This window comes from Epinephelus fuscoguttatus, linkage group LG2 (genome assembly GCF_011397635.1).
Source record: "Epinephelus fuscoguttatus linkage group LG2, E.fuscoguttatus.final_Chr_v1".
Classification (NCBI taxonomy): Eukaryota; Metazoa; Chordata; class Actinopteri; order Perciformes; family Serranidae; genus Epinephelus; species Epinephelus fuscoguttatus.
The window spans coordinates 33,182,008-33,209,133 of record NC_064753.1 but is presented as its reverse complement, the minus strand read 5'-3'; the positions used below and the strand labels follow the sequence as shown (position 1 = coordinate 33,209,133).

At 39.6% G+C, this 27,126-nt stretch overlaps 3 protein-coding genes across 3 annotated transcripts; 2 read left to right on the top strand and 1 right to left on the bottom strand.

Annotated features, from left to right (window-relative positions):
* Nucleotides 1–5,453: 5,453 nt before the first annotated feature.
* mrpl16 (mitochondrial ribosomal protein L16) lies at nt 5,454–12,784 on the top strand. The gene is made up of 5 exons (XM_049600848.1): nt 5,454–5,698; nt 7,790–7,861; nt 7,993–8,141; nt 8,629–8,922; nt 12,410–12,784. The coding sequence occupies exons 1-5, from the start codon at nt 5,629–5,631 to the stop codon at nt 12,599–12,601; spliced, it is 777 nt and encodes a 258-aa protein (XP_049456805.1). The 5' UTR covers nt 5,454–5,628; the 3' UTR covers nt 12,602–12,784.
* Nucleotides 12,785–14,412: 1,628 nt separating this feature from the next.
* Nucleotides 14,413–20,093, top strand: LOC125903729 (centromere protein Q). The gene is made up of 8 exons (XM_049600835.1): nt 14,413–14,802; nt 14,902–14,971; nt 15,132–15,240; nt 16,146–16,214; nt 16,547–16,676; nt 18,789–18,908; nt 19,296–19,370; nt 19,763–20,093. The coding sequence occupies exons 1-8, from the start codon at nt 14,692–14,694 to the stop codon at nt 19,955–19,957; spliced, it is 879 nt and encodes a 292-aa protein (XP_049456792.1). The 5' UTR covers nt 14,413–14,691; the 3' UTR covers nt 19,958–20,093.
* Nucleotides 20,094–20,605: 512 nt separating this feature from the next.
* LOC125903700 (C5a anaphylatoxin chemotactic receptor 1) lies at nt 20,606–26,601 on the bottom strand. The gene is made up of 3 exons (XM_049600793.1): nt 26,473–26,601; nt 25,321–25,482; nt 20,606–23,704 (listed from the first exon to the last, which is right to left on the bottom strand). The coding sequence occupies exons 2-3, from the start codon at nt 25,468–25,470 to the stop codon at nt 22,748–22,750; spliced, it is 1,107 nt and encodes a 368-aa protein (XP_049456750.1). The 5' UTR covers nt 25,471–25,482; nt 26,473–26,601; the 3' UTR covers nt 20,606–22,747.
* Between the last annotated feature and the right edge of the window lie 525 nt (nt 26,602–27,126).

Below are 27,126 nucleotides of genomic sequence, written 5' to 3'. Positions count from 1 at the left end.
TTTATTGATTGTTATCTCACTAAATAAAAGCTTTGTTTCCACTGAGAGAAATGGTTTCAGCTCACAAAAATAAACAGGAGGTCTGCGTCACCGTGACGTGTAGTTATATTTCTGGAGAGGTGCATGTCAGGCTGTGGTGTAGGCTTTATGTCAACGCAGACGCCGTAGCTACAGCATTGCTTCAAAGCAAAGACTGGAAACAGGGGGAGACAGCTAGCCTGGTTCTGTCCAAAGGTAACAAAAATAGCACCTCTGAACTCACTAGTATCTCCTTTGTGTAATCATACAAAAAACACATTGGGTTACTTACACCAGGACTGCCTCATAACTCCACCATTAGAAGATGCAGGAATTTAACACTGCACCAACCACGCCCCAATTGTTGTTCGTTGGTCTGAGTAATTTCTGTCTTACAGGAAATATTCCTAAAGCTGTGTTGCATGAAAAGTTGATTTCTCACCTAAAATGGCAGCTGTAACCCCTGGCAACCCATTTAAGAGGAGGATGACCTCATCTGTGCATTATCAGAGCATATGAAACATTTAAAAAGAATTCTATCATATAGACAACTTGTTGACAATATTAAGACAACAACTTTTGTACATTTGTTTCTCATATGTAAACACACAAAACACTAAAACTGGCATGTTTGCAATAGGCCTTTTTTGCGTGAGACATTTTGTATTAGGAAAAACACTGGTGTAAATAATAAAATTAATGGCAGCTGAATTCCATTTAGCCGCTTCATTTTCAAGATCCTGATATTTTTGGCTCAGTGTCACACTGTCAGAACTTTCTGGGACAACATAAGGTTATTTCTGTATTAACTGTGTGGTTTGAGAGAGGTGGTGTTGCTGGTTTGCTGCACAGCAAGGATGTGGTTAAAGTTAATAGTTTCACTTTCTCAGACACTTTGTGTAAAAACAACCGCAATCAGCTTAGACCATGTGGGGTGTAATAAACATCAAGAACGCTCTGCAACGAGCAGAATCTAGAGCTACGTTTGATAAGGTGTTGCATGTTCCTCCTCTGGATGTTTTTCCTCAGTGGCAGGATGGTAGGAGCATTCACAGGTACCAGCTGCAGGGTTGTCAGCTGGGGGCCATCCCTCCTTAATGTTTTGCCCCTTTAAACCCAGAACATCTCAGGATGGTGGAGCAGTGGTTAAGGACGTCTCCCTACCACTCCCTGCAGCTGGACCCGGGACTATGTAAGGCAGGGGCGTCCTTCTCCCTGAGCCAGGCCTGAACCTGACTGCATACCTCTTGCACCCCAGCTGCGTGGGGCAGTGAAGACTAGGATAAACCTTCGCCCGGATATGGGGTGCCGTTTGTAAAGTGTCTCACGCTGAAAATAACATCAACATTTTGCCACATTTAGCTTCAAACAATGTTTAAAAAAGTATTGTGAATTTTTTAACGTCACCTTTTACCACATTTACAGCAATATTTGTTAACTTAGAAATATATTAAATAGTTAAATCTAAATATTAAATGTGGCACCTAAATGTTAAATGTTAAATCTAAATATTAAATCTAAATCTAAATGCTAAATATAAATATAAATGTTAAATCTAAATATTAAATCTAAATCTAAATCTAAATGTTAAATCTAAATATTAAATCTAAATCTAAATCTAAATGTTAAATCTAAATGTTAAATATAAATCTAAATGTTAAATCTAAATGCTAAATATAAATATAAATGTTAAATCTAAATATTAAATATAAATATAAATATAAATGTTAAATCTAAATGCTAAATATAAATCTAAATGTTAAATGTTAAATCTAAATGTTCTGGGTGAAACTAAATATTTAGCTAATATGCAAATTCACACTGCCGGTCACCGGAAGTACCAAAATAAAAGCTCGAGATGGTCAGACTGTGTTTATAGAATCAAATAACGAATTAAAACCAACTTATCGGGGGAAATTGACACTTGAACATACATTAGCGTGATAATAACTACCTAAAATAACAAGAAACGTGTTTGGAGAAATTTTATTTGATGTTTACTTTGAGTTGTTAGTGTCCCTTCTGAGAGAATCACCTTGTTGTTTACAAATACTTCCGGGTAGAAAACCAGCGGAGTTTAGCTACATATACAGTATATATGCATATCTCACATTTTTCACGTCACTGTATCACCGTTTAGACTAATCTGGTGTTTGTAAAGCCTATAAACACTATGACTGAACAAACATTACTATCACGGGCTGAAATTAATAACATGGTTATCGTAGATTAGCGGGGCTAACTGTTAGCTGTTAGCCCCGTTAGCGGTGTCTGTAATGACTCACTAACTCTAAACGGTCCGTGAAGAAAATATTTTTTCCAGCGGATGTCTTAGTTACAACATGATTGAGCTAACTGGAGTAGTTTCATGTCGTATCCGACAACGGGAGACATTTAACAGATGACGTCCTGTTAGCTTTGCTGCTGCTGCAGCCGCTGATGCTTTCTAGACATCGTGATTTCCCAAAACTGAATAAATACCACACATCGCAACACAAAACTGCTTTGCTAGCTTAATCATGTTGTAACTAAGACATCCGCTGGAAGAAAATATTTTTTTCACGGACCGTTTAAAAGTTAATGAGTCATTACAGACACTGCTAACGGGACTAAGAGCTAACGGTTGTTAGCTTAGCTTAGGTTGTTAATCCCTCCGAAGGGACACTAACAACTCAAAGTACACGTCAAATAAAATTTCTCCAAACACGTTTCTTGTTATTTTAGGTAGTTATTATCACGCTAATGTATGTTCAAGTGTTCATTTCCCCCGATAAGTTGGTTTTAATTCGTTATTTGATTCTATAAACACAGTCTGACCATCTCGAGCTTTTATTTTGGTACTTCCGGTGACCGGCAGTGTGAATTTGCATATTAGCTAAATATTTAGTTTCACCCAGAACATTTAGATTTAACATTTAACATTTAGATTTATATTTAGCATTTAGATTTAACATTTAGATTTATATTTAATATTTAGATTTAACATTTATATTTATATTTATATTTAGCATTTAGATTTAACATTTAGATTTATATTTAACATTTAGATTTAGATTTAGATTTAATATTTAGATTTAACATTTAGATTTAGATTTAGATTTAATATTTAGATTTAACATTTATATTTATATTTAGCATTTAGATTTAACATTTATATTTATATTTATATTTAACATTTAGATTTAACATTTAGATTTAGATTTAGATTTAATATTTAGATTTAACATTTAACATTTAGGTGCCACATTTAATATTTAGATTTAACTATTTAATATATTTCTAAGTTAACAAATATTGCTGTAAATGTGGTAAAAGGTGACGTTAAAAAATTCACAATACTTTTTTAAACATTGTTTGAAGCTAAATGTGGCAAAATGTTGATTTTTTTTTAACGTGAGACACTTTACAAACGGCACCCCATACCCGGAGAGGGGTTCCAGCTCTGGGCTTTGGTCAACCATAGCAAGCTTGTCTTGGCTGCCATGGCTATTTCGCTGGTGGCTTTCTTTAGTTGTCTGGGTTCCAAACCGATCTTTTGTAAGAAATAGCGCGCTGATGTTGATGGGAAACCATGGTAGCTGACTTCAATGGGAAATAAGGATGTATGCCACCCTTTGACAAGGGCCTCATCAATCAAGTCCTGGTACTTTGCTTTCTTTAACTGAGAGATGGCTAGCCTATCCTCCCAAGGGACTGTAAGTTCGGCAACCAAGATGGTTTTCGTGCTCCTTGATATTAAGGTCATGTGTAGTCGGAGTGATGTTACTGCTACCTCTTCGGGAAAGACGAGTCTCCTCTTCAGGTCCACCTGCATCTCCCAGTCAGAGGCTCAATTCAAAACTGAAACCAGGCTCTTGGCAGCTGTTCTTGCCCGAGAAGTCTTGACCCCTTCCCCTTGAAAATTGATCGCTTTGGGTGGTGAAGCCTGGTGTTTGTTGGCCTTAACCCTCTGCAGCCCCAGTGCCTTGGGACATCCAGTCAAGATGTGGTTCAGGGTGCAAACACCCGCTCCATATTGTTTGCAGGATGGGTCTTCTTTTTTACCCCAGATCGTTAGGTTGCTTGGAGTTGGCAAGAGGTCAGCCACAACCTGCAGGAGGAAGGACAACTTGCCCTGGTCGGGCAGAAAAAAGTCATACAGTAGGCATTAGGATTAAAACTAATGTTCCTGTTTTCAGATTGCAGAGGTAAACCATGATTTTGACACACAAATGAGTGTGATATTGCACATGAGAAACTCTCAGATAAGCTTCTTTGTAACCTACTGCCTCAACCGTCTGTTCAGTTGTTCTATAATGTGCAGCATTTTGTGCAACTCTGTGCAAAACGTTCAGTGTGACATTTTGTGGCATAGCATATTACAGGCAGGGGACCTCAACAAAAGATAATTGAACTTATATTTCTGCTGTAAAGTTAAACAAGTGTGAACATAGTGAGAGTGTCATTAAATCTCACATGAGAATAAAGCCTAATGACTCTACCCTTTGACTTTGGATGTATTGGCATGATACTGGATACTGCACACGCATTCACGACCCCTCAGGATAAGTTGTAGTAGTACCATAACTTTGCCTATCCACCGCCATCTTCTGGTCAAAATGATAATTTGGTTACATTTTTAATTAATAAAAAGCCTTTTATTATCTTTATTTTATAAGACTCAGTTTGAGTAGGATTGTTTTATGATAAATTATCCTCCAAATTTGTACTTCTGAGACCTGTCTTTGCTTTGAAATTAGCCAAACGTCAACTCTAGAAAAAGCATATGTTGCTTCAAGTGTATTGCAGATGAAATGTGAGTTTGAGTGATTGAGTAATGAAGATTTTCTATGAAATTATAAAACAACGTCATATGTTTGATGTTGAAAAATCATCACTATGTAGATTCTGCAATGAGGAAGAGGAAGAGCAGTTGCATTTGTTTTTCTACTGCCCTAATGTTGCTGGTTTCTGGACTGATACCCAGGTCTGGCTGCAGCCTCTCAACATTTCTTTTAAAGTGACACCTTTAAACAATTGATTTGGGGTCCTGGATGAAAACTGTCCCCAGATTATAAATACAAATATTCTGTTGGGTAAAATATGTTTTATTTAAAGCTCAATCAAGAAAAAAATGAATTTAATGTAGAATTCTTATGGAAAAAAATTATTGCAAACTTTAGTAAAGTAGCACAACACAACATGAAATAGGAGAAACATGCTCTAGTGAAAGGTGGAACTATATAGAATTAAAACGATAGATAGATAGATAGATAGATAGATAGATAGATAGATAGATAGATAGAAATAATATATTTAGAAAATTAATAGTATATATATTAATATGTATAATATTTATTTTATAAAAGATATTATTTATATATATTTATTTATATATAAATAAAGGACCTATGAACGTTAGTAGGCTTTAATTGTGAAAAGGCTTAGATACCGGAAGTGTGTCTCCTTCTGGCGGAAGTAAAGAAGAAAACAGCAATGGCAGCGACCTTGTACAGAGCATGGTGTTCATAACAGTTTTATGAGTAAACCTCTTTAAAATGCTCGTGTATGGACCACACGAAGTGACAGTTCGGTGTTTATAGTGTCTCATTAAACGTTTAACGTTACATCATGTTTTCCTTAGTGAAGGCTGCTGTCGATGGACTGACCGGCATCTGTAGAGCCAACGGTCACCAGCAAGGTAACGAAAATTAGCTAACGTAACGTTAACTTGACACTTTGGCTACGTTAACAAAATTAGCTCCTTTATTCATTGTGCGTTATATGTTTATGTATTGTTGGTGTTACAGCGGCTGTAAGTACACATTAATAAGCATTGCTGTAAATGTAATAGATTGTCAGTGTGATTTTTTTTTTACTTTGAAGTTAGCCTCTGGACAAATGTTAGCTTGCAGAAGAGTAATATATATGTACATATATATATATATATAAAGCTGAGATACTATCAACATCTAACATGGCAAGGCCGGGCAGCTGTTGGTACTGCACATTTGATACATCAGGGCAATTCAAAGTGCTTTACATGGCAATTAAATATGAAACATAAGGGATATAGATTTATAGTAAAAGAGAGAAGAGAAAAAAGATATAAAAGGTAAAAATGAATTACTAATGGTTTAAATTAAAAAAAAAAGCAAAAGTGCAGACCAGAAGTGCAATGATAAAGAGGAATTTAAAATTGATTTTAAACTCTTGGGACGGTCAGTAGGTCGGCCCCAGATGTCCTCAGGGTCTTGGAAGGTGCATGTCACAAGCATGTCAGAAATATAGGAAGAAAAAATGAACTTCAGGCACTCGTGTGGAGCAGGAACAGATGCGTTTGAATTGAATTAAAAAGCCTTTATTTCAAAACATGGCTGTTTACATTGAAACACCGACCAGTTTCGACCCAAAGGTCTTCATCAGGGTGCAAAAGGGTGGACAGGAGTCAGGCAAGACATTTTAAAAGCTTGGTAGGGGGTGTCACCCAAATCGTGATTAATAAGTGGGCACAGGTGGGTGGAATACACCGAGAAGCCATTTTGAAAGTGACACACCTCCACAAGTGTTTAAAAAAAAATTCATGTCAGAGATATATTTGGGCGCTGAGCCACAGAGTGATTTATGCACAAGCATCAAGATTTTGAACTCGATTCTCAGAATGACAGGGAACCAGTGTAAGGATTTTAGAGCTGGAGTAATGTGGTCATATGTCTGTGTTTTTGTCAGGACCCTAGAAGCAGCATTCTGAATGAGTTTTTAAGTCCTACAAACAGACCATTGCAATAACATGCAGCACTGATACTTAGTAAAAAGTAAAAACATAAATCATAAATCTGACACTGTGGTTTAAAGCAGATGCAGACTATACATGGAGACACGCTGGTGTTAACAAGCTGACTGAGGACAGCCAGGGGCAGTGGACTTTTAATGTTGACAAAGCTGCCAACCAAATAACATTTTTTTTATGTGGAGACATACGAAGAAGAGTCTCAAACAAGTGTAACAACTAACAACTGTCTCCTTAAGCTTCGAAACACACACAATTTAGAATTAGTCAAGTCTTAAAGTTGTTGTAAACTATAGCACAATAGACCCAAAGTGGGTTTAATTCTATTTAAATGGAAATATCACAGAATTACCTATACAGTCACTACAGTTTCTCTGTCTCTGCTGTTCACCTTGGAGAGACATTTGTTTAAATTATCACATTTAAACATATAGTATACAGGATAAAAAAAAGAAAAAAGGGCAGAGACCCGGCCTTCTGCCTGTATTTTCTTATTTTCTTCCTATTTTATATGTTCTGGACATTTTTGGGCACAAGCACGCGTGTGAGGTTGGGACTTTATAAAAAGGCAATAACCAGTTTCAAGACTGTAAGCAGCGGGGCGTCGGTGGCTTAGTGGTAGAGCAGGCGCCCCAAGTACAAGGCTGTCGCCACAGCTGCCCGGGCTCGAGTCCAGCCTGTGGCCCTTTGCTGCATGTCATCCCCTCTCTCTCTCCCCCTTTCACTCTTAACTGTCCTGTCCATTAACTGCAAAAAATGCCCCAAAAAATATCTTTAAAAAAAAGACTGTAAGCAGCAAATACAGCAAAGATAAATGCCAAGTGGACAAAGCTCGTTCCAAAACAAAAGTGAATCTGTGGTTGGCTTTCACTTTCCCTGACGAGCATGCTTGAGCATGTTTACTTACAGTAACTTACCATTCCTGCATACCATGTTTTTAAACTGAGTGATACTATATTAGCACTAAGATGACAGTTTTGTATTCTGCTTTGTGTTTTGCAGGTCTTTTATACAGCCACTTGAAAGTCCTCACTGCTGGCCTGAAGACACATGACATTCCTCCAGACTACAGTGGTAATCATTCATCTTCCTTTCATTTTCTTCTTTGTACTCTTTTTTTTTATCCTAGACATGTGGTTTTAAATTAGACATCTTTGCCTGATGCTGTCTATTAATGTTCACGATTCCTCACTCTTGTTTTTAAGGTGTGGTGCTGCCAGAGAAGCCCAAACTTAAGTTTTTAGACAAGGTGCCCAATCTTGTAAAGGCCAGGAAAGAGATGAAGAGGCTACGGGATATCCAAGGCCCAGAGACAGTAGCAACTTCATTCTCCTCAGGACAATACGCTATTGTGGTGAGTGCATTAATGTTCTGTAAACACTGCTGTTCATCTGACAGCTGCATGAAGTGGTGAAATCTGTTAAGATCACACTACCTGCAGTATTTTATAGCTTGCCTTTTGTAACTGTATATTAGCAAACCTGTAATGCCAACTGTCAAATATTTCCCAGCCCTTACAGGACATGATTATAAAGTGTTTAGACGTGTCTTTTTTCCTGTCCAGGATTACACTGTAACTTTTCACATCAGTTTTAAATTTATGCAAAACAGGAGATGACTCACTCTGCATGAGAACTGTGATTAAACATATTTTATAACTTCAGTCATCGAAGTTATAAAATCATCGACAACTTTATAGAACAACATAACTTTCCCTCCCACACACACCCCCTAACTTAATTCTTGTTTCCAAGTAAAAACAAAACAGAAAGTGGTTAGCAAGAGCATGACTTTTTAAAGTTACGTCCCTCTTTCTTTGTCTCTCCCTCTCTGATGCGCAGGCCTTGGGAGGGGGCTACCTTCATTGGGGTCACATGGAGATGATGCGTCTCACCATCAACCGCAAGATGGATTCCCAGACTACATTCGCCCGCTGGCGCATCCGTGCCCCTTATAAGCCCATCACACGTAAAGGTCTGGGTCAGCGCATGGGTGGGGGCAAGGGTGCCATCGACCACTATGTGACACCTGTCCGTTACGGACGTCTCATTGTGGAGGTGGGAGGAAAAGTGGAGCTGGGGGAGGTTGAACACATCCTGACTGAGGTGGCAAAGAAGCTACCCTTCCGTGCCAAGGTGAGATGACAGATACTGTATATACTGTTCTTTAATTCAGTTAATTCAGCTTGAGCAGTGCCAGTTTAATATTTTCGCCCAATGCAAAAAACCTAATGCAGTCTAATACAACAGTCCTGCAGTAAAGCCTTCATGAAGGCTAAAATGTTCAGTTCCTGTTAAAACTAGCTGAGTCTCAATTCAGGGGCTGCAGCCTTCAAAGGCTACAGTTGAAGACCGATTGCATCACATCGGCGCGACCAAGGCTGTCCCATTTCAAAAGCTCCTTCAAATGTGGCCGAGAAATGCAACCTTCTTTCCCAGAATTTGGAGGAATGAATGGATGAAGCCTTCGTGGCCCAGCCTATCCCAAGATACATTGCACGCTGGTGATGATTATATATTAAGTAAAGGTAACGAACAGTTGTTAACTAGTTGGTTAACTGCTGTTAACATTAAAAGCACACAGCTTAAACAATCTTAATTTATTAATCTTATCTGAAAACAGTCCCATCAGCCTGAAATATATCAGACAGTAGTGTCTCCTTAAATATTAAATAAATAAAAAAATATAATGATAATCTCTGGGTCCATGATTTAGGGCTAACTAACTTACTAGCTTACTCCTTCTTTCATCAAGAGCAGCTGGTTGCTAGGAAACAGGAAAGCCAATGGGTCACAACTGGTGATGCAACCAGGAAATTCACCGCAAACCAGACTGCCCCCTTTTGAAGGCTGTTTGGTTTGGCTGATGCGATTTTCAAAGGATGTGGCCGACGTCAACCGCGCAGTTCACTTCCTTCAAAGGCTGCAGCCCCTGAATTGAGACGCAGCTACTGTTTTAGAGAGGTGTTGATTCAACTCTCTGGTCATGTTGCTGTTAAATTATATCGCATGATAGCAACGGGTATTTCTTTTATTTTGTCCACTCCATTCATATCAATGATTATGTTTACATGCACAATAACATTCTACTATTCCAAATATGACAATGTTCTTAATTTGACAGGAGTCATATAAACAGCATATTCTGTTTGGATATTCTGAACTATGCCTTTTCTGATTAAGATATTTGGGATATGCCGACATTATTCAGGCTTTAGGAGCATTCTTTGGACATGTATACAATGCATTTTGAATAGTGCATCTCCATCATTTTTTTTTTTTTTTTTTACCACAGTTTGCATCACACAGCTTGGCCCTGTCCAAATACCTGCACTTGCGCCCTTGTGCCCCTTAGTTGCGCGCTCCCGCTAAGGGGCACAAGTGCGTAGGGTGTCCCAATTGTCTTCTGTTGTTATCAAGGGGTGCAAACCTGCGCCCTTAATGCACCCCTTCCGAAAGTGCGCATCAGACCTCACTTCGCTGAAGGATTTTACCCAGAATCCTCCATAGTGTCATGTCGCCCTAACACTGCACAGCTGGCTGGGACAACTCACCATCTTCAAACGGTAACTGATGTTTCCGTGAGCTGTTAACTCCGACTGACAACAGCCGGAACATAACGTCAAACAACACGCTGTGTGGACTTAATAATACATGACAGGGTGTTAATTATGAAATAATATACAGTTTACAGTTGACTGGAGGTTTGTGTGATAGTCCACATCACTTCACAGTTTCGATTGTGCCTTAATTATTATTATTTTATTACCGTATGTCTTTATAGTTTATTTTATATCACAATTTACCACAATTTATCCAAGCAAAAAACGTTTTAATTGGAATAACGGTAATCTAGGCTACATTAACGGTAGAGTAAAAAAAGACGTTACAGCTAATATACACATTATTAACAGGTAAATTCAAGAGAAAAATTTAATTTAGGCCTAATTTACCTGTTGGTTGGGCATCAGCATCAATACTTGGATCTGATGTAGATGCCGCCTTCTCCTGCGGCTCCTAATCCTCCTCATCATTTGCTGATTGTATCTATTTATCATTTGCAGCAGCAGTGCTGCGAACAACGTTATTCCCTCTAACACCATGTTTTGTCTCCTAGGAGACGGACCAGTTGGACTCCAACGGAAGGGACGTGTACACAACTGTCCCAGTTCTCCTTTTTAAACAGCGTCGGTCCTTTGCGTACTTACGCCCCTAACTGCACTTCCGGCAAGTGCACTTCAGGGAAGACCTCAGGGCGCAAGTGCGGGTATTTGGACAGGGCCCTACTTGTCCATTTATGATCAGCTCTGTGCCCTGTTGTCATGGATGCACTGTACACAAACCAACTGTCCAGCAGTTTGCAAGGCTGGGGTAGAGATGGTTGCCATAAAAGAAAAGCCCACATTTCTGGTCGGAACAAGAAACACACATGCTTTTAAACATCATGAAAGACTTGGATGTAACAGGTTTTTGGACATGTGCAAGTATCACCACACAGACTTTTTCAAGGAATAAAAAAGAGGGAGGCTGTGTTCGCATTGGTGAACAAGTCTGATACTGTTGAAAACTAATTTTGATGCCAAGAAATAAAATGGCATAAGCAGCTCCAGCTGTTCCACTTTTCTATATTTTGACATGATAAAAAGGGCATGTTAATTTGAGTTTACAAGGCTGCATTGAAACAGGATTATTAGTGGAATATTCATTTTCATTAGCCATGTAAACAGCTTAGCAGGAATGTTGTCTTTTTCTGAATAAGGTCAAAAACTGGAATATTTTGCACATTTAAATATAGTCAATTAGGCTAAATAAAGGAAACACCTCTCTACTCCAACATTTGCTCCTTCATCTACTCCTTCTACCTCAAATCAAGAATTCACTAATACAACTGTAGTGCCCATTCAAAACTGGCCTTTTCGGAACGGGCTGATTGCTTGGCCTCCTTGTGTTTTGAGCAATACACCAGCCATGGCATAGTTTCGTCCCCTTCCAACGATAGAATATACTCATCATTTGGGTGAAAGAGCACCCACAAACATTTTATAGCCTCAATACCAAAGTCCAGCTATTTTCTTGGAACAAAAGCCTTCATTTTGAAAGTTGCCCTGCTGATGCTCTAAATGGTAAAGTTTGCTTCAGTGTGACATCTTCAGCCTCTCTTTATTCATCCTTCTTGAATGTACTGCAGCAAGTGACAGAGAATAAGCTGTACCAAACATGCCGTTCGGTGGTGTATAGACTCTCAATACACTACACATGGTTTACTTCTCGTGTTAGTAATGCACCACTAATAAATATGTTCTGTAGATCTGAAGAGTTTGCACTCACCACTTCACTTCCTTGAGTCCTTAGCAATACACGGCGATTGAATGAACAGTTGTCAAGAAACTTTCAGGGCAGAGTCAGAGTCACTCCCTCCATTGTAGCTGTATACAAATATTTTTATTTCAAAATTTTAACTGTTTCAAAGTCAATTTTCAGGGAATGTGCAACGGACTTTCCACATAAAGTAACAATAAGCAAAACATATTTTTAATAGAGGGGGACTTGAACTTTACAGCTGAACATCTTTAAATACCTCAGTATAACCCAGCCATTCCTCACATTGTGTTTTTCTCTATAGGTGGTGACCAGAGAGAGCCTGGCAGCCATGAAACAGAAGCAGCGTGAAAGGGAGCAAAACAACCAGAATCCCTGGACCTTTAAGGAGATAGTGCAAGGAAACATGCTGGGTATCAGGAAGGTGCTCAGCCCCCTCGAGCTTCACAACCACGGACGCTTCAGCGGCAAATTTCACAACAAGTTGAGGGTGTGACGGACCTTAGGGACAGATCGATACAGTGTCATCCAAACCACACCATTGAAGAGGCAATCAAAATATTCAGTCACATTTGGGAGTCTTGTTTCATTTTTGTTTTTCTACACAAATGCATCAGTGAATTGGACAGTTTGTTGTTTTGCTGCTTAAAAAAATGAATAAACTAGATTGTGTATTTCAGTTTCACTTGTGGGCTCGTGTATTTTGACAGTATTGAATTTGAAGGTCTGTATATCAGAAAACAAATTTCTACAGATTTCACTAAACTGAGAACAAATCAAAAACTTAAAATAGTTGTTTGCACAAGTGTTTACCAAAGATTTACGAAGTTATGGTCAAACTGGATCCCATGTGTACGACAGTCACGGCCACATTTTTTGGTATTGACAAGGTAATAGATCCCTTGAAGACTGCCTGGTCTCCAAACCAACTAAAAATAATGTACTGGAAAGTCTCCCAATTTAATAATGTATACCTTTGTCACCTTTTTTTACAATGTAAGAAAACGGTTGAGGAAAACAGTTTAAAAAACAGATAACAAGGAAACAAAGTCATGCTGTTAAACTGCTGAAAACCCACAATACTCTTTGTATCTGCAAGTATGTGTGTGTTACTCTTTTTTTGGTGCAAAGATAAACATATTAAGAGAAAACAGGGAGAGGGCAAAGTACTAAAGAAATAATTCAAAGTACCACAAATGTTGCTGTAAACATATGACAGATAGTTTTAAAAAAGTATATATAGCATTAAAGTATGTGCAATATAGCTGTTTCAAAATATAAAAGTCTACAGTTTAGTGAAGGATGTGCAAAAATATTAATCAGGGGTGTGCAAAAGTTTACAGGAGAGCAAACGGCTGTAAAATACCTTTAAAATTAAAAAATGTCATTTACCATTCGCTGTTGACAGCATCTCTACATTAGTGTTGTCACGATACCAAAATGTTTGTTTCGGTACCAGTATCAATATGAATTTCGATGCTTTTCGATACTCTTCGATACTTTTGCTCAGGAAAAGGCCTTTTGGATACAAACCTTTATAACAATAAATAGTAGGGGTGTAACCGTACCAAAAAAATCATGGTTCGGTATGGACATCAAGGTTTGGTAACTCAAATGTTCCACCAAGTTTGTGTTGTCTCGTGTTGTCTCCCTTTGCGAGGCAGACTTTCTTTTGTCTTTTTTAGGTGTTGTCATACACACCATTGTGCAATCTGTGCTCCAATAGGAACAAGAAAGGCGTTTGTGTGCATAAATGAGTAAAATAAATTAACTAAATTAATGAATTGAATCAATTTCAAAGTACCGGTATTTTCCAAATGCAGTATAGTACCATTTGGAATACTCTAGTACCGTGGTACTATTTTAGTACCAGTATACCGTGCAACACTACTCTACATAAAGGTGCTGTCTGAGGAACTATAGTACAACAACTGTTTCCAGAAAGGCTGATAAAAACAATCTGTTAGAAAATAAATGTGTTTTTAAAGAAGTCACAATCACATTCCCAAAATGGTTTCAAGCCACCGAAGTGTTAGGGGGGGGGTTTTTGCCCTGGAATGGACCTCACAGGCAGCGTTTTTGTGTATAATGCCGATATTTGTGCAATACCTCAAGGGAGACTGCTGTGTCTGGAAAAACGGTAATTATTAAGTAATACGTTTAATTTGAATTTTGTACACGAAGCTTCGCTATATTGCGTCTGGCCCTCGTAATGTAATGTCAGCCTTAGAGGACTAGCTGCCTGTCAGGCGGTACCCAGGGTAGCCATAGTATTTTTACGCATGCGCGTTGTGCTCTCGGCTTCGAATACGGCAGCGCGGAAAGAAGCTTCACTGTTGACAAAACTTTGTCTGACGCGGTTAGGATTTTATTATCAACTGTGTGTAAAATTACGACATTTGTGTCTTAACGTTACATGACTTGTTTTAGGTCTTAATTCTTCCAACAAGGATTCTTCTGTTTATTGTTGCTTCACGAGTGTTGGCGTATTTAACTGACATTAGCTTAGCCGGAAGTTAAAATATTGCGATATCGTACATTTGCTTTTTATTTACCGGTTAGCTTAGCCAGCTAACGTTAGCCGTTATGAAGCCCGTCAGAGGCTCTAACCGAGCCGCATCTAAAACACCTAATGTTCAATTGAAAAACAAGAAAAAAAGAGAGCAGAGGACAGACAAACAAGCAACAGAGCATCAGGTAAGATAAGGTAGACACTCCGGCTGACTCCATGTCTGCGTTGTTCTGTCAGTGTCCTGTTAACTTGTGTCCTAGTGATGCTTAATAATGTTTCTATAGGAGCCGGGGCCCAGTGAAAATAACCATGAGACCAAGAGCACCCACACAAAACCAGCAAAGAAGAGGAAAGGTAAGAACAGCTCCGTTACCACATTGTCTTCTTCAGATGTATGAATGTTAAATCATGCAGGAACAATAACACTGCATACTGTTAGAGTTGGACCACAAAGCAAACCAGCCCTGTTGTTACTTTGTTTTCATGTGTTGCTCCTGTTTGTGTCCTGAAAAAGCTGTAGGCTCATCCTCAGTCCCTAACAAGGTCAAAGGTCAGGACAAGTGGGAGCTGATGCCACGATCCTCCATTGTTGCTCTGGAGAACACGATGGACTTGTCAATACTGTGAGTTTCATTGTGTTAATGTACACTTTCTGATTGACACAGCCAGAGAGGTATAAGTATAACTGAGTGCACATTTATTACTGAAATTGTAGTTGGCAGTATATAGAGGGGTGTTTGTCATGTTTTGCCCACCCCATTTTCAAACATGACAGTGTAAAATATTAGAAATACATTTAAATAATAATGCAGTACAGTGTCACACCAGCATTAACTACAGCCTCAGTAATAAACATGTAGTTGAATTGACAACTCCTGCCATTATAAACTTCAGAAAGGTAGCATATGTGGCAGAGATGTTATACTGGATTACAGATTAGATTGTATAGGTGTACCCAGGGCTGGGCTATATATCAACATTATACTGATATCCTGGTATGATACTCGATATCATCTTAGATTTTTGTTATTGTAATACTGAAAGTTGTATTTTCCGGTTTTTAAAGGCTGCATTACCGTATTGATGTGTTTTTCTGAACTTACCAAACTGTTCTTGCTGTATTATCATTTGCCTTTACCTACTTAAGTGGGATTTATACTCGTGCGGCAGACCCTACGCTCGTGGCCTATGCCATTGTGAGCATTTATACTCTCTGCAGTTACACCCGCTATGTATTGAAACTAGAGCTAGATCAATGAACCGGCCAGCTCATTGCAGATATTTCAGTATTGGCGTATATGTCGATTAATAGGTAAAAATAGTTTACAGTACAGAAATGTCAAGTAGTTTTGAGGTATTTGCAAAAAAATGTCTTTACATAGTTTGTTCATTAGAGAGTGCTGACAAGTTGATGTATCGTTAAAATCAGCCAGCATATTTTCCCGTGGCAAAACTAGGAGGCACTTCAATTACTGCAGATGAATAGTGGTCAAAATCAACTTTGTGGGGACACTTTCTGTTTCCCCAGAGCAACTCTTGCTTTGATGCGGAAAGAGAAGAAAGAGAGCCAGGAACATCTGAACATAATGAAAACCAGGTGAGCAAGATGGGTCAGAAATTAAGATGTTACTAAATGGCATGGGCTTGCTATCTTATGGTTACATATTTACTTACCGTGCAGTTACATATTTAATGAATAAGTGAATAGTAAGTAAAAAGATGACTTGGTGTGTAATTATACCATCATGATAGGATTCCAGTTAAAGCCGATGAACGAACATTAACCTCAACAATCAGTCTGATCTAATAATATTGATTCAAACATCATTATTTCAAAGTTCTGAACAGAAAATAACATTGACTGTGAAGGATAATGTCTTAGATGCACTTTGTTAATTTTTTTCTGATGTGTTTTCCAAACATTTTTAGGTTCCTTGCTCAGTGTGCAGAGCTCAAAGTTCCAGTGCAGAAACAGAAAGATTTCGAGCAATCATCTCAGCGTCACCAGGAGGAGGCCAAGAAGTCAGTGGTTGGAAAGACGAATCTGAGCACTCTGGAGGTGAGAAACACTGTAGTCTGAGAGGGGCGGCAGCTGGACTGTGATACTCTCAGTGTGATATTGTGAAAACACAGTTATATAGGGTGGGAGCTCGGGCCATAGGGACTTGGCTGGGGAACTGGAGGGTTCCTGCTGCTGCTGCCATCATTAGTCATTAGTCATACTTCTACTGTTATTATACACATGATTATTGTCACACATGTATACTGCCAGATATTAATATATACTTTCAACATATTGTACCACAGTAGCCAGAACTATAACTATAATATTATTACTTTCAATAATGTTGTTGTAAGCTACTGTCATTACCGTCTGTCCTGCATCTCTCTCTGTCTCTCTTTCTCTGTCTCATTGTGTCATGTGGATTACTGTTAATTTATTATGCTGATCTGTTCTGTGCAACATCTATTGCACGTCTGTCCGTCCTGGAAGAGGGATCCCTCCTCAGTTGCTCTTCTTGAGGTTTCTACCGTTTTTTTTTCCCCCCGTTAAAGGGGTTTTTTGGGGGAGTTTTTCCTTATCCGCTGCGAGGGTCATAAGGACAGAGGGATGTCGTATGCTGTAAAGCCCCGTGAGGCAAATTGTGATTTGTCAAATTTGTGATATTGGGCTTTATAAATAAAATTGATTGATTGATTGATTGATTACTGGTTCAAGTCACACTACGGACCAAGTATGGGGTGTGGACTGGTAGCTGGAGAGGTCACGTCTGGAGCACTGCTAAGGCCACCCCCAAATGCTCGGGGGATCTGTCCATGGGCAGCTCTGAGATCTCTATTTACCACATGAGTACAGGTCCTGCTTGTGCATGTGTGTATATTATAAGCTTGTGTGTATGTAATTTGTAAATAACAACAAAGTGAAACATGTTTTCACTATGTTGTAGCATTTTATAGACAAAATAATAAATTGATAATGTGACAAAAATAAAGAAATTAACAGCTGACGTAATAATGAACTTAGTTTTCGGCTGCAAACCTAAATGCAATAAACAGCACAATGATCCAATAAGACATTACAGCTACAACAACCTTGAAAGGGCATAATGTATGTGTAGTGAGGCAGCGAGGGTGAAAAATTCATAACTGTGCTTTTGTGATAAACCCAACACATCTGGCCTAGATCTATGTTGACATGTTTTGAAAACATCTAGATATCAGGTCATTGCAAATGAAGCCCTAGCATAGTAACAGCTATTTTTCAGAGTGGCCACCAAATAGCCACTAAATATGCCTGAATGATGAAGAAAACGGTTTGGTTGATTTGTTCATTGCCAAGATGTGTTGAGCAGATTAGATGAGGTGTCAGAAGATCACAGGCATGTTTTTTTCCACCTGCATTACCCTTAATAACCAGCTGGGGTTAGATCAGATGAGGGTGTGTGTGAAAGTCACTGGACGACTCTCGTAGGGGCATCGAAAGCCTGCTATGAGCTTGTTGCATGCAAATGCAAGTGTCATCACTTGCTTGCACAGCTCTGTGTCAGTGTGAAAACATGTAAACAATGTCCTGACATCAGGCATTTTTTCTTTATATGACCTTGAAACACTCACCCACACTGAAAAGTTCTCATGCGACCTGTGATGAGAGGTTACTGACAATCCTGAAATTTATCCAGCAATGTCTCTGTCAATGGTACTGCTATTGGAAAGACAAATCCAATGATGTACAGCTGGACATGTTGCCATTGTATAAGTGTATTAATTGTCATTGTGGTACTAAGGCACGGGGGCATGCGTGCTCCTTTTAGTTGGTTTTCACATTTTTCTCAGGTTAAAAGCTTTGAAAAAGCACCCTTAAAAAGTGAAGAGGAAATAAACATGTCTGTGGTCTTCTGTTCTAATCTGATCTGATCACATACAGACACATGAAAAATGGCTGCTAAGGCCCTTTGAGTCCAAATATGCAGCGCCTCGATATCTGTATTTCTTCTAACATATAAACCTACATCTGTGCCAGAGGTGTTGCTTTTATCACAAAATGCACAACTGTCACACTTAACTGCCCCACCAGTGTGTAAATCAGTATTTATATATTTGCAATGGAGTTAAGCAAATGGCGTCAGTAATTGTGTTATATGACGTCTTGTTGTGGTGTCTGCATTTCCAGAAAGACTTGAGGGCTGTGGTCCGTGCTCTGGAGAGGACAGACGAGCAGGCTGTCTCCTTACAGCACGCTTGCAGTACGCTGAGAGACCAAGTGGAGGAGGAGGAGGAGAAAGCTAAAGAGGTGCAAAACACTCACACATGCCAACATGCAGATTTAAAAATAAAAGTCTACAAAATGTCTTTGGCTGTTACCACAGACAACAGAATTGTGGTAGTGCATTTTCCCACACAAATATCAGCCTGCTTGTCTAGACTAAGTTAGTCTGTGCATTTCTTGTTGATTCAATTGAACAGCATGTTGAAATGTTTGTGGAATCTGATGTAATGGGTTAATTCTTGAGAAAACATCTGAGCAGTAACTACAGGAATTGGCTTGCATGATATACTTGAACTATATCAAAGCAGATTTCAAGCAGTCTTGTGTTTTTCATTTAATTATCTGTTAGATAAAGAGGATATACAACTGTACTCAAGCAGTTTTGTTCTTCCTGTGTGTTTTCACGCGCAGATCTTACAGATAGCCGAACAAGCAAGTCTCAACCTTCCCCCTCTACCTCCACGAAAAGATGAAACAACATTAGAGGTGAGAATGGGTGGTGCACAAAACACACTTTCACAAAATGTAGTATCAGTTTGAATTGTGTGTATTGCACAATTCCACAAGCATTCATATTTTTTTGTGAATAAGTTGTGGTCGAATTGTCTGAGTGGGCACTTCCTCTACAGTGAAACAGGAAAGTCTAAGCATGTTCCCTCTGTTGTGCAACTTCTTTGTAATATTGTGAAAAATGTATGAAATCTGTCTTACGAAAGGCACAGAGATGACATGACATCTGGGGTTCTATATTGTCTCTGTTTTTTTTCATCAACTACAAAATAAGGCTTTGAACATTTTCCACAACACTGTCATAATACTCTATATTTACCAGAAACACAAAATGACACAGCAGTGCTTAATACTTTTGTTCTCCTTAGGCTCGATTGATAAAAATTATACCAGACAGCGACTCTGAGACCACTGCCTTGAAACTGGGGGAAATCCTGCAGAAATCAGAGATCAACCACAACGCCCAGGCGCTGCTTCTGCAAGCACAAAATCATGCCGATCAGCTCTTCAACCCCGGCTTCACTGCGATCAGTGGTGCACCATCTCTGCTTTCACAAGTTTGAAATCTTCTTTTCAAAGGACATTAAGAGATGCCTGTACTAAGTCAACCCCAAACAAAAAAAAAAATTGCAGCTGTTATGGGTAGAATTAATAAATTTCAAACTTTTGCGGCACCTGTAGAAGCACTAAAAAAGGAAAGACACTGGGGCAGGCAGCAATTATTAAAAGAAAAGTTTAAACCATCATATACAGAGATAAGACAGAAATTTTTTGTTGGCATTTCATCTTTATTCCAAATCTGATAGTATAGATACAGATAGGACACAAAGGTAGAGAGTAAGAGGAGTGACATGCAACAAAGGTCTGCACTGCAGCCAGAATGGACTTATTTATGGACGTTGTGGTTATGTGCCTCGGTCAGTCAACTCTTATCTCCTGCCTTCAGTTTTTTACAGTTTTCAGTTTCATACGAAAACTATAATTAAATTTACTGGTGCTCTGTAGTTGCATTTGGCAATGAGATGGAGAGTTCAGATATCCAACTTCTCTGTTATCGTTTGAGCCTAAATACCAAAACACAAACTCATTCAGTAGGTTAATGCTTCACTTGTAATACTGTACTTACAAATAAAAACCAAGCAGTTGTTCATAATTGAAATCATTCCCTTGAAGACATGAGTGCATGTAAGTATGGGCTGATTGTATATCAAATATAAATAAGGGGCTGGTCCATCTGCGTTCTTTTCTCCGTCCATCCATTTTCATCCGCTTATCCGGGGCCCGGTCCCCCAGCAACGCTTTCCAGCTCCTCCTGGGGGACCCTAAGGTGTTCCTAACTAACTGATTGAGGCAGCGGCAGACCCTAAGGCGTTCCCAGGTCAGATGAGATATGTAATCCCTCCAGTGTGTTCTGGGTCTGCCCGGGGCTTCCTACCAGTGGGACGTGCCCACAACACCTCTAATGGGAGGCGCCCAGGAGGACCCAGATCAGATGCCTGAAACCACCTCAACTGATCCCTTTCGACGTGAAGGAGCAGTTGCTCTACTCCAAGCTCCCTCCAGATGTCCGAGCTCCTCACCCAATCTCCAAGGCTGAGCCCAGACACTCAACTGAGGAAACTCATTTTGTTCTTTTCTGTGTTTTATAAATGGAAACGTCCACTCAGCTGCAAGCAAAAAGCAGAAATGAAGGCTACAGCAGCGTTTGCCACTAATAATAATAAGTGAAAGGGGTAGTTTGAATTTTTTTAAGTGGGCTGTGGGTGTGGGTGTGAAGTACTTATCTGTATACAGTGTTATATTTCCACCGCTTTGCCTTGCAGCCAAACAGCCCACACAGCAGTATACTGCTAAGCCCATAACACACAATTCTCAAAGAAGGCTTGGGTCAGTTACAAAGAGGCACATTAGGCAGACAAGGAAATTAATACGTGGTAACGTCATTGTGCAGAAACCTACATCAGGTTATGTGGGAATATTTTTAGAATGGCTTGGGAAAATTTAATTTTGATGCTTAAACATATGTACTTAGACCAAAATTTGAATGTTTGGATTTGAATACAGAACATACGCTACTGGAATGATAGAAAAACCTCAAAAAAAAAAAAAAATGGACCCACCCTGTAATCAGGTGGCATTTAAAGCTTTTGTTTATTCGTGTTTTAATGCAGAAAGAATACATGTAAAGTGCTACTATTATGTACAGAATAACCTATTCTGTTATTCTGTCAATAACAGAATAGGTGTGCTTATATAGACAACAAGTAATAAAGCTACGTTTGTGTACATGAAGCCCAGTCAGACATGGATGTTTTACATTCACATACTTCCTGCTCATCATGTTGTGCTTCATTCCTCTAAGAGCCTAAAGAAGTACATACATTCATTGGTTTATTTGGTACAACTACTACCAGATGTATGGACAAGGAACTGCTCTTGTCCAGATTTCATCAGATTGATAGGTCTGAGTCACTGTTGATAGTGATAAGATAAATTCAGTATCATATTCCTTGGACCACACTATGACAGTACATGCTTAAGGGTGCGTTATCTCGGAGGAATCCATATGACAAAGGTTACCCTGGGGCCAGGAAGCTGGCAATGAAATAATGCTGTGTTCACTTTGGCTTGTTTACCATCAAGGTGTTCCCTGCCCATTGACTAACAGACAAGATGATTCATGAATTCATTTTTATGCCAAATTATGACCCTGCCTTCAGCATGCTGCAACAGAAGCAGCATTTCTGGAGCCTGCAGTCATGTACTTTTACTGACGTCCATATATCTTCTTGTATTTTGCCGACGGTAAGGAAACCTGGCCTGGTGCTGTGCTTGATGAGAGATGTGTTCCTCGTTTTGCACTTCACTGCTGTGTGGTAATTTTCACTTGTCTTTCTCTGAAATGCTGAAATCAGTTTCAGACACCACTGATCCAAGACTTTAAATCAGTCTTTTCATACCTAAGATCCCATGTCAGAGGAATTCTCCTGTCAGAAAGAGTTTGTTTCAAAGGGAATTGAAAGCAGTGGTTGTAATCAAACTGCGATCCAACTAAGATCTGTCAACATTATATCTCTATATACAGAAAGTACACTCATAATGACACCTACTGGTTTCTCCATTTGCTGTGGCTTTCAGATCCTTTTGTAAAACACCTAAAGCATGCATACCTTTTGGTTTGATTTACACAATTCACATTTTGAGTATGGGTATGAGCACATTGCACAAAAATGTAACCAACCAGTAAAAAGTGAAATTTAAGACATTCCTCTCTTTTCAAAAATCAAAGGCATAATGACTTCAACATAAAACTAATCGAAATGTAAAAACACCAAAGCATTGTTGACCTCTTGCTACATCTGTGAGTTTTTAAGTGAGTTCTTGAGTGACTTCCTTCGTATGGACTCCATGGAGTCTTCATTGAAAAGTCTTTCAATAGTGGAGACAAGAGAAGCTTTGATAGCACGGCCTAATCCTCGGGCAGCGAACACATACAGCACTGGGTTCAGAGCACACTTGATGTACACCAGGAACAGAGATATGTATGTGCCTTTCAGTGCTCTTTTATACAACACGATCCGGTCAGGTCGTCCATCAGCCAAGGCCCGCACAAACCGACAAACAAAATATGGCACCCAGCAGGTAAGGAAGAGAAGCATGGTGAAAAATAGCACGTGGTACATCCGGGTCATCCTGCGGGCAGTTGAGGGGGTGGAGGTGGTGGGTGTTAAGGGCACTGCTTGGTGAATAGTTAGTAATACAGCCAGGTTACTTCCCAAGAACACGAGCAGAGGCAAGATGAAACCTGCTGTTGTTTCTGTGACAAACAGCGCCATGTCAAACGCCCCACTCTCCACACAATGGTATGTCCCGTTTTTTTCCATCAGGAAGGCACTGTTGAGGTAGGGGGTAGACAAGATGAAGGCCACCAGCCATAAGATGCCACAGGCTAAAGGAACAGCCCAGTAGGGGCGTCGCAGTCGAGCCCACACGGGCTTCAGCAGACACAGGCATCGCTCCAGGGCCACAGCACAGAGGAGGAAAGCAGAGGCGTATAACCCCATGCCTCGCAGGAACATGACCAGGCGGCAGAAGTGAAGGCCAAATGGCCAGCTGTAGTTATAAGCAATGTAGCCCAACATGAGTGGGGTACGCAGGATCAGCACTAGGTCAGCCACGGCCAGGTGCAGGACATAAATGCGGAAACTGTTGGCAGCACGCGTCTCCTCATTACTGCCCCGGCGCACCAGGTGACGATTTCCCCGCATTCCCAGTGCCCAAACCACCAGCCCGTTGAGAGACACGCCAACCTTAAGAAACCAAGAGAACCAATTACATTCAGGATGACATACTTTAAAAATAATAGCTTGACATTTGAAGAAAAGCCCTGATTTGCTTTGCTGCATAAAGTTGAATGAGAACACTTAGCTTAGCTTAGCTAAGCATGAAGAAAAAGAATAATCAAGGGAACTGTTAGCTCTGTCCAGAGGTAAAAATGTCTGCCTCCCAGCTCCTCTAAAGATCACTAATTACCATGATATATCTCAGTAGAAAACCAAAGTGTGAAGTGACATATTTAATTGAAGAAGTTATATGCCGGACTGTTTCTTGGAAAGACCAGGAAATCACTGCTCCTGGCCAAGAAATAGTCTCAAACATAACCCCTGGTAAAAATGATAACCTCTTGTCTTTTTACACTTCATGTTTTTGTAAAAATGGTATGACGTCTTAATTAGTGAGCTTTGGGGCCTGGGTCTTCAACGTGGTGTCCGCGACACCTAGGGGACGCTCAGAGTTTAATTTTTTCCCCCCCAGAATTTAGAATATGTTTCAAACACGCATCAACAAGAATCCAACATATTAGTAAAGATAAATCGGCCTATTCATAAAAAAACATTCACAGTACACAACATTGATGATAGGCTAACTGCTATTGCTAACATCTTATGCAATCATGTGAGCTAGCTAACGTATAATCACTGTGCAGCAACTGTCCATAAACTGAGGTGGACTAGTTAGCTAACAGTAACATACTACTGACACATATCAGCCAGTTAGCTGTATTATTATTTTAAGCGCACTTTTCAAGACTCTGACACACCGTCCACCTCAGAAACCCCCAACAAAAGTGCAGAGAGTGAAGCTAATGCACCTAGCCATGCTACAACTGCTGCTGACTAAGCAGCTAGCAGGCAAGTGCAAACAACAGAAGACCCGTAGCTTTATACTAAGTAATAGGGGGTCCCTGTTCAACCTCTCTTTGAGCAAAAGGGTCCTTGGCCTCAAACATGTTGAAGCTAGCTGTTTCCCCTAGCTCTAGTTTCATATTTACTGATGATAGTGATACGGATCCAACTCTCAACAGAAAGAGCAGATAAAAGTATTTCCCAAAGTGTTCAGCTATTTTCATTCAAATATGTTAAGAGCAAACGCATACAAAGATTTACACAATTTCAAGCTGACAGAGCCATTCAGTGGGTCTAAACAGGGTTATGTTTAAGGCCCTCAAACCTCGTAACTAGGGATACACCATATTGGACTTTCTGCCAATGTCCCGTATGCCGATATGTAACAACTCAATTGGCTGATGTCGATATATCCACTTCTTCCCCCACCTAATTTTAGTGATCCTCAAGTCTCTCCTGTAGTGGAATTAACATCATATTATGCATGCATACACTTATCGTGACGGCCCACCAGCAGATGGAGACATGAAATACTATGCTTTTCAATGTATGTAATTTTAATTCATTCTACAAAATAAGAAAAAGCATGTTGGCCGATTCTGATAGTTTGTTTTAAAGCCGATATTGGCCAATACTGTTGACGCGCTGATATTATCACGCATCCTTACTCATAACCAACAGATGATCTCAACATTTATGTCAATATTTTGGCATATTCTGGAGCCATAGATGATTCTCACCAGGAAGATGAGCAGAGTGGCAACAATTTGGATTCCCCGCACTGCCTCGTCCTGCCAAGAGCTGCTGGAGCCGCTGGAGCTGCTGCTGGTGTTGGTTAGAAGTCGGTCTACTGCGGGGGCAGAAAACCATGTCCCATTCACAGCAGCCATTGAGATGACAGACTGAAACACAGTAGACATTGATCTGATGTCACCAGATTCATAGATGCTTTCACTACAAAAATAGAATGTCACAATATTAATGCAGTCCATTTCAACACTGATGAAGATGGAAACATGCATGATTGCACATGAATTTCACATGTCAGTTGCCCAAAATGCAGACAGGTCGATGTCCACATCATACACCAACATGACACCACAGACTTCCTTCCTTGCTTCTGTCTGGTTTTGTTTCATTTCTGAGAACCTGTTCTGTGTTGCAGCCAGCATTAAAAGATGAAATACCAACTGCATACTTTATTTTATCAGATTACACACGAGTGCACTGTGAAGTCTGCATCATATCTCTTTAACTCACACCTGATTACATCATTTAAAAGGACATTGCACCAACTTACATTCATCGGCTGCAGACTTACCTCAAGCAAAACCACCACGTTTACCCCCCCAACCCTTTCTTAACCATAGAAAATCAAATGGTTAACACACAAGGACCAGCTGTTTGTCTGCAAATGGGAGTTTAGTCCCCACAATGTGACAACATTTTTGTCTCCACAACTTGAATAATACAAGCACATACTTACACACCCACACACACTTAAGGACTTGTTTCAGGTGTTGTAATAATGATTACAGTAGAAAGGAATCTGTTATTTTTTCCTGCAGCCACCGGAACTAGGGGCCCTACCTTAATGTACATCTAGACCAAGCCTGTTTGTGTGCAGCTGGAATGAAAGCAGCATGCACGCAAACACTCTGCGTTAATGAAAAACACATCCTCTGGTCTCCACACAGTAGCAGTGCCGCTCACCTTTGCCAAAGTTACTGATAGCATGTGGTTCCCTGATTTAAAACTGATAAAGGTCAGATTTCGAAAATCTACAGTAACCAAGAAGTTTAGGATTTTAGGATCAATCTGTGTTTTTAAAGTCAGCATTAAAAAGTTTTTTTGTTTCATTTGGATGTTAATTTAAAGTGTCGGTTTCTTACCTGCTTTATCTGCCTTGTGTGTGGGAGAAATGGAGCAGGAGATAAAGAATGAAGGAGTGCCCGCCTGCTGTAATAAGAACAATCTCTCACTCTCTCCGTCTCTCTCTCTGTCTTTCCTGTGTGATTGCAACACACGCACACACACACACTCCTTCCTACGAACATATCTATGAAATCTATGAACATTCAAAACATTAGTTTCGATCATCGTATGACCTTTGAAATGTCATTTCCTCTGTGAATCTTACAGCCATACAATTAAACAAAGTTACACATTAAACTTTCAGCAGGGAAGTAAAAAAGTAGAGAACATTTATGACAGGGTCAGTGCACATTAATAAACATTTCTGTTAAGGTTTCAGTTTAACTGATTTGCCTAATGTTGACTGTAGTCTGTGGCAGGTGTGATGACGACTACAACAAACACATGAATGAAATACATTAAAACAGGAACAGCAACACTGTATGTATAACAGACCACATTTCATGAGAGTGCATAAAACAGGTAATATATAGAATTACATCAGTGTTGCAAATTCAGTTTCTCAAATTTACTTCTTCATTCTTTTGCTTGTTTCTCTGGAAAATACTTCTGCAGAAAATAGTTTCACTGGTCTTTCAGGAAGAAACTTTATTTGAACTTTTAAAATATTT

Coding starts and splice junctions, on each gene's coding strand:
- mrpl16 (XM_049600848.1), top strand. CDS start 5,629: ATGTTTTCCTTAGTGAAGGCTGCTGTCGATGGACTGACCGGCATCTGT. Junction 7,862..7,992: donor CATTCCTCCAGACTACAGTG/GTAATCATTCAT, acceptor CTTGTTTTTAAG/GTGTGGTGCTGCCAGAGAAG. Junction 8,923..12,409: donor AGCTACCCTTCCGTGCCAAG/GTGAGATGACAG, acceptor TTTTCTCTATAG/GTGGTGACCAGAGAGAGCCT.
- LOC125903729 (XM_049600835.1), top strand. CDS start 14,692: ATGAAGCCCGTCAGAGGCTCTAACCGAGCCGCATCTAAAACACCTAAT. Junction 14,972..15,131: donor ACCAGCAAAGAAGAGGAAAG/GTAAGAACAGCT, acceptor GTCCTGAAAAAG/CTGTAGGCTCATCCTCAGTC. Junction 19,371..19,762: donor AAGATGAAACAACATTAGAG/GTGAGAATGGGT, acceptor TGTTCTCCTTAG/GCTCGATTGATAAAAATTAT.
- LOC125903700 (XM_049600793.1), bottom strand. CDS start 25,470: ATGGCTGCTGTGAATGGGACATGGTTTTCTGCCCCCGCAGTAGACCGA. Junction 23,705..25,320: donor CCACTCTGCTCATCTTCCTG/GTGAGAATCATC, acceptor TGGTTTCTTAAG/GTTGGCGTGTCTCTCAACGG.